Source organism: Nilaparvata lugens, unplaced genomic scaffold, assembly GCF_014356525.2.
Source record: "Nilaparvata lugens isolate BPH unplaced genomic scaffold, ASM1435652v1 scaffold5625, whole genome shotgun sequence".
Taxonomy (NCBI): domain Eukaryota; kingdom Metazoa; phylum Arthropoda; class Insecta; order Hemiptera; family Delphacidae; genus Nilaparvata; species Nilaparvata lugens.
Window position 1 is genome coordinate 9,994 of NW_024091425.1, and position 11,252 is coordinate 21,245.

At 33.4% G+C, this 11,252-nt stretch overlaps 1 protein-coding gene and 1 long non-coding RNA gene across 2 annotated transcripts; one reads left to right on the plus strand and one right to left on the minus strand.

The window, feature by feature from the left end:
* Nucleotides 1-270: 270 nt before the first annotated feature.
* On the minus strand, nt 271-5,674 carry LOC120356046 (glutathione S-transferase-like). Its single transcript, XM_039444831.1, has 3 exons — nt 5,419-5,674; nt 2,709-2,853; nt 271-488 (listed from the first exon to the last, which is right to left on the minus strand). The coding sequence occupies exons 2-3, from the start codon at nt 2,839-2,841 to the stop codon at nt 286-288; spliced, it is 336 nt and encodes a 111-aa protein (XP_039300765.1). The 5' UTR covers nt 2,842-2,853; nt 5,419-5,674; the 3' UTR covers nt 271-285.
* Nucleotides 5,675-7,896: 2,222 nt separating this feature from the next.
* On the plus strand, nt 7,897-11,244 carry LOC111045949. The gene is made up of 3 exons (XR_005573898.1): nt 7,897-7,945; nt 8,380-8,491; nt 11,072-11,244. It is a non-coding gene; the product is annotated as an uncharacterized LOC111045949 (long non-coding RNA).
* Nucleotides 11,245-11,252: the final 8 nt, after the last annotated feature.

Consider the following 11,252-nt stretch of genomic DNA (forward strand, 5'->3'; position numbering starts at 1 on the left):
ACTATTCGTAGAGTGAGAGCATAATTCAGTGGGAACAGGGTAATACAAGTTTGAAATATTCCCAAATGCTAGTGTATTTTCCATCAGTAACGGAAGTACAGTACCATTAGGTCTCTAAAAGATGGATCACATTGAATCGTATACAATGCAAGGAATTGATCATTTTCGAGTAAAATTCAATCCAACTTTCAGTCAGAAAATTATTTTAACTTTCAATCAAAGATTAACCAATCGGAGACTTTCTTTTCTCTCTCTTATCTCTGGAAATATTTTACTCATATTTAATTATAATAGGAATGAATCGATCAACATAAACTTACCTAAGCGGAAATCTGTGAAGGTATCCACTATTACGTCAATCATCAAACTTTCCCATTCATCCTTTCCAGCGAGATCAGCCTTCTTTCCAAAGTATCTGGAAATGGCAACTGATTGCCACACTGACTTTCCATCGATTTCCAAGACAGGCACTTGTCCAAATGGAGTTGCTTCACAACAAACATTCAAACAATATTAATCAGATAAGTTTTCGGCATATAAGAATTCAAGCGCAGAATGAATTCATGAAGGCAAATTGATTCAGTCAAAATAGGGTGGTCAGAGATTTTGAGGATTCAGCAGAGCATGTTGAAATTGATAACTTGGTAAAGATACTTATAAAAGAGGCAAATATTAGGATTTGATCTTGAGAGTTCAAACAATATAAACACTCTTTTCAAACCAAAATCCATCCCATTATGTCCAAGCGAATTTCCAACCATGGATTACAATAAAAATTTTCAATGGTTATTATTGTATTATTGACAAGAGTATATCAATTTGAGCATAGTTGTGATATTGTTAACAACTACAGTGAATGCCAAAAAGGACCTATTCATTATAAAAAATTCAATAATCAAAAAAATAGTTAAAATAACTTAATATCACCGTAGGAGCAATGAAATAACTTTTTAGCATTAAATGTATTTATTTATTTATTTCTCTCCATTTGCTGCTATTTTAAAACTTGATTTGATATTGAACTAACTCAATTTATGCAATTTTATTCAATAAATACTCTTTTTCTTACCATTCATGAAGGTTCATAAGAATAAACAAGATTCATTTTCATTTATTTATTCATTCATTTATAGATCACGATACACAATAACTATTATTAATAATAAGTAGCCTATTCATCAGAATACTTGAGGGAGGACCAACAGGCACAGCCCAAAACTGTTTCTCCCCCGAATTTTTATTTATATACTAAATCAGTTTACAAAAACATGATCAATTTGTTAGCAGCAGTAGATTACCAGATATTTTTATCTAAATTATTATTCAGAATGGAAAATGACTTGTCGTTATCATATTCAGTTTCAGTCGTTGCTCGACTCGTAAAACTTTCCACTGTATTTTGAAACAGAATAGACTAACTGGACAAGTTACATGAAATTCTTATGTAACAAACTGATTATGCAATTCCCACTGATATGAAATGTGACTAGAGATAAAAACAATTACAGCTATTCTACTGAGCGATGAAAGATCTCATGGAACTTTGACAGCTCAGAAATAAACATAACTTTACATCAGCATGCTAAGTTGTAGAAAAATATCACTGATACTGGCTTTTATTTTGTCATTATACAATATTTTTGGGCCTTATTGTAGCTGATGGTGCAATTATATGCGTGCAATATTATTCTCGAAGAAAGCATTCTTTCGAACCTGAAAAGCCAAACTCAATTGAAATAAGCTGGAAGGATAAAAATGGTTATAGATGACTCAAAATTTCTTAATTTGACTGCTCTGACTGGTAGATTCAAACTCTCAAAAGTGTCAAATTAATGAATGTTATTTGGAAATCTGGTCACCAAGATAATTTGAAGTTCTGGGAATGCCATCGATGCTATAAATTACAATTTTGTTCACCTTTTCTAATAATATTAATTTGAAGTCTGATTAATTAATTTATAATGTATATACCTCTTGCTTGTTTGAAATGAATTATAAAACTACGCGACATGCTGTTAATTGACTCAAGGGTGCAGTAGCAGAGCAGCAGAACTTCAAGATAAGCTTATCTCACATTTTTGTGTTCAGAGTGATTTTGTGTGTTCTTTCTACATTCAAAATTATTCCAGAAAACAAAGAGTTTTAAAAAATAACAACTTATTTTCATCAATTTGTTTTTCAACTTCTATAACTTACTTTTATATATTTAAAAAAAAATAAAATTACGCATTATAACCTAACAATGAAATTACACATTATAGCAATGAATGGAAGTTGAAGAAAGCAGGTTTCCCAATATTCATATTTTGAATTTAGGCTACCAGATTCATGTAGAAAATTCACTTCAATATCTAAAATAACCAAAAAAAAAATCCAATATGGTAATTAATCTGTGTGTTATCACTGTAAATATTCAGTTTAGTTGTAAAATAATTCCAAAATTTAAATTCAACGACGCTAATGAGTTTAACTGCACTCTTCTTTAATTTCAGAAATTTCCATTCAACTTTCTTGTACATTTGAATACTGTTCAATTCAACTTTTCCTTGATCTTTAGATTTTTAAAATAACGGGTCAACTTCAATATATTGGTTAATACATTAATTCTACTCCAAAAAATAATCTATAAAAAAGAATGCACAAGGTACAAGAACAGTATTTGATTAATAATTAGATAAAAAAGTGAAAAATTAAGTGTTTTTACTTACTTGGCTTTATTGAAGGCCATTGCTCCCTTTCAAATCTGTAATCCTCGAATTTGATATCCAGGTAAGACATCATCCATCTAATTGGTTCTCCCAGCGCGGTGACAGGAAAGTACGTCAGCTTATATCCAGACATTTCTAATTAGAGCTGTTGAAAGAGAAAATAGAAAACACCAAGTCAATCCCAAGTTATTAGTTACTGTAATAGATTGAACAAGAATCCTTACTGATAATATTGAAAAGTCAATTATAATAAATTTAACTGTACTATACCTGCACTACAATAATGGTCAGTCTAGGAGAAATATAGTTCTATAGAGTAAGTCCTCTATATCTAAGGCTCTTTGACTAACTGGCAAATTAGCCAGATAATATTTGACACAGGTCATCGTTTAAAAATTTCTGGACATCAAAAAAAGCCCTGGCTCTCAAAAAACCGGTCACAACCCATTCGAACTTGCTGGTATCCAACTGCTTCACTCCTACAGGTAGATTGTTGAAGTAGCGGAGAGCTACACTCCTGTAGCATACCCGCGATCTCTGGTTAAGTCAACAGCACTCGATGCCTGGTGTTATGGTGATGTACATCAGTCCGAGTCAACAAATGTTGTTGATTCTTCTTGATATACATGAGGCAAAGAAGAATGAAGTGGCTGACTAGTGTCAGGATGCCTAGCCTAACAAAAATTGGCTTGCAATTAGCAAGATGTTCGCTTGAAGTTATAATCCTAGCAGCCAGTTTTTGAAGTTCAGTATGTTCACAACCTTGGCTGAATGACCCCATATGAGTTTACCATAGGAGATATGGTAGTGGAAAAGTGCATGATATACCATGACCAGATATGCCTCCGTCACCTGTCCCCTCAGCTTGAGCAACAGGAAAGAGATTCGGGACAGTCTCCTAGTCACCTGCTGGATGTGGCTAGCCCAGCTGAGTTTCGAATCCAATACAAAGCCCAGCAGCTTCACCGGTTCCTGATCATGAGGCAGACTTCGCGACAAGCTGCAGAAGATTTTGCGTCTTACTCACATTCAGTTGGAACCGATTAACCTGAAACCATGAAGTTGAAGACTGCAGATGCTCTGCTGACATCTCCAACACCTGCTGAAGGTCAGCAATGTATTGTCAGCAAAGAGGAAAGTTGAACCATTGTTGTCCAGGTAATTGATCATTATGATAAACAGGATTGGCCCCAGTATTGAACTTTTAGGTATACCAAAATTCACAGGGAGTGGACAGGAAGCAGCTCCTCCCAATGCACCACCTGTGTTCTCCCAGCTCTAGATATGACTCCAAGATGTTTAGAGCAGAGTCCAAAACCTCATAATAACGAAGCTTTTTGCTGATTTTATGGTGGTCAACACAGTCAAAGGCTCTGCTCAAATCTCATAAGGTCAGTGCCAGGGACTCACCATCCTCGAACACTGAACCAATTCGCTCAGCCACTCGAATTACTGCGTCAACAGTTGACCTCCCTTGCGATAACCGAACTGCATACTTGAGAAAAGTTGATTTATCTCAAAGAACTTCCTAAGTTGAGGCTTGATGACTGCTTCAACCACCTTTCCAAAGATAAATATTTTACAGAAGCCAGTGGGAAGGCAGAAAATCGGCAACGATGTTCTCTATATTTTTCTACTAGGTACCATTATAACGTGGACCTCACTATAGCGAGATTCCACTCATATAATGTTACCCAAGGAGAACTTTATATATGTATTATCAGCAGACAATGCATCCTTTCAACAACTGATTTTGAAATTCGCAACTTGTTATTACATCTAAATCAATAGAAATCTATAGGCTATTGTATTTGTATGAGTGAATAAGACAAAATCAAATTTAAGACAAGCAGCTGAATCTTATGTTGGCGCATATTAAGCGACAGTCTGTGTGATAAACTCACAAAACACAAATAAGCATTCAGCGTCATGATAAGTCACTACATTTTTTTTTCTTAAGCACTTTCAATAGTATCCTGTTATAGCCTCAAAAAGGACTGAGGAGTGAGTCAATTAAGTGACCTGGCTGGCTCAGGGGTGGGGCCTAGCCCTATTGCATGTTAAATACAAAATAAAAATATTTATGTAGTCAGTTAGTTATCAAAGTGGGGAATTACTAAAGATGGGTTTACACAAAAGTTATTAAGAAAATGTTAATAACTTAATCCTATTAGATTGAGCGGAACTTGACAAACATGTTCATCATGTGTATGAAAAGTTATGTTTAATCTAATAGAATTTATAAGGATTAAGTAATTGACATTTTGTTAATAACTTTGGTGTAAACGCAGCTTAATAATTATATTAGCTTGTATTTCCTTATGAAACATAGAGCCCAGGTGTCTGTTTTCAAGTCACAACTAATCAATTTCAGTTGATTAACAATTATTATAAAAATAACCATATATATATACAGAAATAGCTGGCTTAATAACTATAATAGGATTATTATTGAAAGAAAATCCAAATTAAAAAACCAACCAAAAGACATCGTTGAAACAGACAAACGGAAAACGACATCTCTAGTAGAACTCGCTGGGTTCGATCAATATAAATATAGATTATAGGCCTAATAGATTAGATACAAATCTTATAGATAGAATATATAAAAATCTGTATAGATATGTAGGCCTAAATTAATTTTAAAGAGTATGTAATTATAGCATTGGAGCAGGTAATGTAGATTGAAGATGTTTAGGTTATAACTCACCGGTCTGATTCAGTACCAAAAACAAGTTAGGATACCTCAAATGCTCAAATGCCGCAGTGCAACACTCAACTGAATTAATAATAGGACTAATGCTTAAAACGTTCAAGATTTTTGATGGTATTGGAAAATACTTGAGTAAACAGTGCACAGAGATAATGAAAAAGAAAAAACAAAATAAACAAAAGTAGTGTCAAGTGGTGGGTTGGCTTTTGATTTTGATAGAAACCTTAGACCAGTTATAGAATAGACACGGCCTATTGTATATTCATACTAAAGCAGCTTCTCTTTGTCCCAGAAACAGAGTAACGGCCAGCAACAGTCACAGTTATCACATAGTTATTCAAAAGTATTTTTTGAGTATCTATAGTGAGGTCCACGTTATAATGGTAGTGTGTGATTTGCAATGGTATTGCTATCCTTGTGTATCGTTCAACAAAGCAGATGGCGCTATCTCTTTCACGCATTGCGATGTTGCCACATCGTTTATCAACAATGTAGAAATTCAACTAATTGACAAAATATTCCATCCCAATCATGAAAATTTATTATCACATCTTAAAGAAATATATTTGACAAAATGAAATATGATTAACTATTTTCAAATATTATGAACAGTTGAATTCATCAGATATATCAGTATCAGCTGTTTTGGTCGCAAGGCTGAGATCTGGCAACCCTTTTCTCCAATCTTCCTACACTTCCATCACAACGTGGACCTCACTATACCAGCTGATTGTGTGTCGGCAAGATTTGACTTGCGCATCATAAAATGGATATGTTTAGCTCTAGAAAATGAACCACATGTTTATGTTTTGCTCTAAAGATGACGAATAAATCTTAAGTATTAAATGTAAAAGGGTTGGGGGTTGGGTTTTATTAAGGTTATATTTATTATGTTTTATTAGAATAGGTTAGGCTTTTGCATTGAAATTGCAATATGTTAGAAGGGGCTAGGGTCTAGGTAGAGTTTATGTTTTTTGATGTTTCAAAGGTGAAAGGATAGGTTAGGGAGTTGAGATTTTGCTCTGAACCACATGTTTGTGAACATTTTCATGAAATGAACCACAGTCATGTTATATGTTTTGTTCTGAAGATGACAAATAAATCTAAAGTATTAAATGTGAAAGGGTCCGGGGTCAGGTTTTATGTAGGTTATATTTAATAATGTTTTATTAGGATAGGTTAGGTTTTGGCTTTGAAATTGCAATATGCTGGAAGGGGCTAGGGTCCAGGTAGAGTTATGTTTTTTGATGTTTCAAAGGTGAAAGGATAGGTTAGGGTGTTAGGATTTTGCTTTGGAATCTGAATTATTAAATGTGAAAGGGTTAGGGGTTAGGTTTTTTTGGGTTATATTTAATAATGTTCCATAAGGTTAGGTTAGGTTTTTGCTTTAAAATTGCAATATGCTAGAAAGGGCTAGGGTCCAGGTGGAATTATGCTTTTTGATGTTTCAAAGGTGGAAAGATAGGTCAGGGGTTAGGATTTTGCTTTGAAATTGCAATATTCTGGAAGGGATTAGAGGTTTCCACCAAAAGTTATGATTATTGATGTTTTAAATGTAAAAGGGGTGGTTAAGGGTTAGGTTTTTGCTTTGAAATGACAATATGCTGACTTAGTTATAGTGTTTTCAACATCATTAAATAAAAACCGTTATATTTTATTATTATATTTTTCAAAAGTACTCTCAATTTATTAAATAAAATGATAATATATTGATTATTATATTGAATCAATGATAGATCATAATTGGATAATATATCATCATCAAATAGAAGGACGATTGGCTCCAGTTATTATAGTGCTTGGTAGCTATCATCGGGTCGCCTGAATTGGGAATATCTGGAACTCAAAATATCTTGCAGCTGGCCGGAATTGGAAATATATGGAAATCCGAATATGTTGACAGGCGGAACTCCGAATATCGTGCAGGCCGGCGGAACTCAAAATATCTTGTCAGCTGGTGGAATTGAAAGTATGTGGAATTGGAAATATATCGAACTCACAGTATCGATCGTTATTAGCGAGACTGTGTAAATGTGTGATGAAACAAATTTATCGCAAAACAAATATGAAGGGTTCTATAGTGAGGTCCACGTTATAATGACTATTAGATCAACTTTGGTTTTGCTATCCTTGTCTATCATTCGACAAAGCCGGTGGTATTATCCTTTTCTAGGTCCACAACGATGCCAATTATGTTTTTACAGTGTAGAAATATAATTAATTAATGCAGAGAATCGGCATCGCTATTCTTCTATCTTTATCCACTCCATTTAACGTGGACCTCACTATATAAGTTAACCTAGAATAAATTCATCAACAGTCGTCAGTCTTGTTTGAAACAGATAACAGAGTTTCGAAAATTTGCATAATATGTACATGACTATTATTTTATAAACCACTATAATTTTAATTCGTGTTTTTACTGTTGGTTATGGTATTAGTTATAAAATGAAGTACCTAGCAATATGTAGCATACCTAATAAAAATCTTTATTATAACAAGAAAGAAACTGACTTATATGTTGGTAAGTATTTCATTATTTAGATTTGAATTTTCCTATTGAAATATTATGTTGCTATTTATCCATGATAACATTAAGGTTTATTTTTCAAGGTTGTTGGTCATTAACTTAGTTACATAGGTACATACAGTATTTGCTAATACATTTAGAAACAATAAGCAAGTTTCACTGTGAATCAATTAGATTGGTTGATCAACATTGTTTCATTGTTTATTACTTTATTTTATAATCATGGGTATCACATAAAGTAATACAATAAGAAAGACAACTTTATATTTTCAATGTTTTTAATTAAAAACATCAAACTTAAAACTAGAGTAGCATACCATATTTTATTGATTTAACTTATTTTGGCTATTTAGTTTTATTCTAATGATAATTCACTTAGCCTATATTTATTTAATTTATGCTAGGCCTAATTGGAAACTATTTTTCAGATAACAATAGCATTAGGCTACTACTGCCTATATCGTACCTATATTTTGAGTTTTCTGTGGAGAACGAATGGCTCAAGTTAATGAAGCTAATGAAATATCAAAAACCTACAAAGTAAGTTTTCTTTTAATATCAACCTATTAAAACTAGATGTAAGTTACTTAAGTTTTGTGAAATGGTTTTTTACTTCTTTATGATTTAACTTCTTCGGCCCTGCCAGTAATGCCAGGTCTTCGGGAACATTAAAAACTAGAAACTTTATAAAAGCTATAAAATATAAGTTGATGTGTTCCAATAATCTAATAAAATTAATTATTATTTGCAATAAGTAAAGGTAGGTAGGCTACTGAGGCACCCATACTTGATTTGCTATGTTTTCATATAGAAAATAAAGTTTTCCTGTACGGTAACTGTTTTCCTATTATCACAGATAGCTTAGCCCCTTATCCTGTCTTGCTTTCTGTGTTTTATTGGGTGCACTACAAGCTTTTTTGTGAATCTATAGCAATGATTCTTTTATTTGATATTTTTCCTATTAACTTATCATTAAGTTAATACAATAATAAAAAAGAACTCTACATAACCTCATTTATTATAACTCTACTTATATTGTATCATTTTTCATCACCTAGGCTTAAGATACTTCTAGAAAGTCGCCTTTGTAAAATACCGGGGTGACTCGTCGACCGGGGTGACTTTTGACCCACATCGCGGAAAAAGATTCAAATCATTTATCTCCGATATCTGTTATCTGAAATCGATGTTTAACATTTATATCCGTAGCCTTGATCATTATCTAGGTTTTACAATCAATATCTTGTCGAATCTCGGTATATGCTTGAATTATCGACATAAAATCTAGCTTCTTGCTTCATCTTGTGATTTTGTTGTCTGAAAACTTATAGCCTATTAAAAACTCATTTCTAAAAGACTTATAATATCGGCGAGTACATTTATTTTTGTTTAATTATATTTTAATTGTTATAAATAGTGATCATTTAGAAAGTCATTTTAGGTTAAAATTATGGTGACTTTGTCCCAGTATAAAAATGTGGTTTCCATTTACCATTTTTTGGTTTCTCGCATAAAACTCAAAATATGTATCTTAAGGACTTACCATAACTATCATATATAACAAATTAAAGCTTACATGATCTCCTACAATATTCATTCTACAACTTTTTTTTATCTCCTCTAGTTTTCGAGATATCCGCTCTTGAAGGTGTGACATTAAAAAACACATTTGCCACCATTTTTTTCTATTTTTGCATTTATAACTTTCTAAAAATCGATGGGAAAAATCCATGTTGATTATGAGCTTATAGAGCATTAAATTCTCCTCAATTTGATGTATAAATTCACACTTTTACAAATTTCTCACACCTTTTGCAGCAGCTTTAGTGTTGAGTGTGAAATATCCATTTTTGTAACAATAGACCAATTGACAAAGGAATTTGGAGGGAATGTTTTAAACAACATTTTTGACTTATCAGCTATGTTGAAACTAGTTAGGAGGAGAACATATCAAAAGTCCCATTTTATGATGCATTTTTGGAGAGCTATGACCCATGAAAGAGCAAAACATTGGATAAAAACCTGCTATTTTAAGAATTACACACCTTCAAGAGCGAATATCTGGGGAACTGTTGGGAATATCACAAATTTCACTAAACAAAAAATGTAGAGAATGTATCAAGCTTCATTTTTGAATAGTTAGTTATGTCGGTTGAATGCATTGTTTTCAAGATATGAGCGTGGAAGCAAAACGCTGAAAAATGCAACTTTTAAACCTTTTTTAGGTGGTTTGGTTTGAATCATCATGACTGGCTTTCTGATGAACCTATGCGACGCCATTAAGGAATGGCTTCCTACTGTATGGTCGACTGGATCTGTACTTCCTGTATTTACTGATCCGAGACCACTGAATAGTATCGTGTTGCACAGAGGTTAAGAGTGCGTTGCAAGCATCTGTATGCTTTAACCAGTCGTCTGAAACAGCCATAATCTTTTAGGGTGTAAATGGAGATCGAAGTGTAAAATTCGCCTTGCTTTTCTTGACGATATTCCAAGTGGAGCTGGATGTTTCCGCACAGAGCGCGATAGGGATTGTTTAATGGACGCCCCACTGCCGCGATATTTTCAGGTACCCCACCTTTTTTAGGTTGCCCAGCTTGTTTTCTAGGAAGTGCAGATCCTTTCGACCAGATCAGGAACTGTCATGAAGATTCAAACCAAACCGCCTACAAAAAGCATCTGCGTCGCTACCACATTGTCATTGTTTTTAAAGAACGTTCCAACAATAAAGCCTCGATGCTCACCTTAACACTGCATGATGAACATGAATACTTAAAATGACATAGTTTCCGCTATATAACACCATCACTCTTATTCCACTATTCACCTGCGCACTCTTCACTGATTTGAAAGTAGGGAGTCCATTCTGACCAAACTTTTAGGCTTATCAAAACAGGGAATATGTTGGCCATGATAGCTAAGACAAGTAAGGCTGCACTCTTTAGTCAGCTAGTGCTCTATACGATACGTGCAAAATGGATGCAACCATTAGAAATAAAAATCAATATAAATTTCATGTGGATTGAGAGTAGATTAATCTCTAGTATGATGCATTCAATCTTTTTAATTATTACTTCTTCTACTTAACTCGTTCTTCTACTAATACGTTTTTCTTTTTAGAAATAAAAATGCCATTTATGTCTGCCTGTCACCACATAGAAAGCTTTCCGAAAGACACAACTCCTTGGTAAGTAGTTCCTCACTTTACTTGATTATTGGTTTATATAGTGTCCCAAAAAGGATGTTAAGTTTTTAGAATTACTGTGAAGGTAGTGATTTCAATGTTTTAATGTTTCTACAC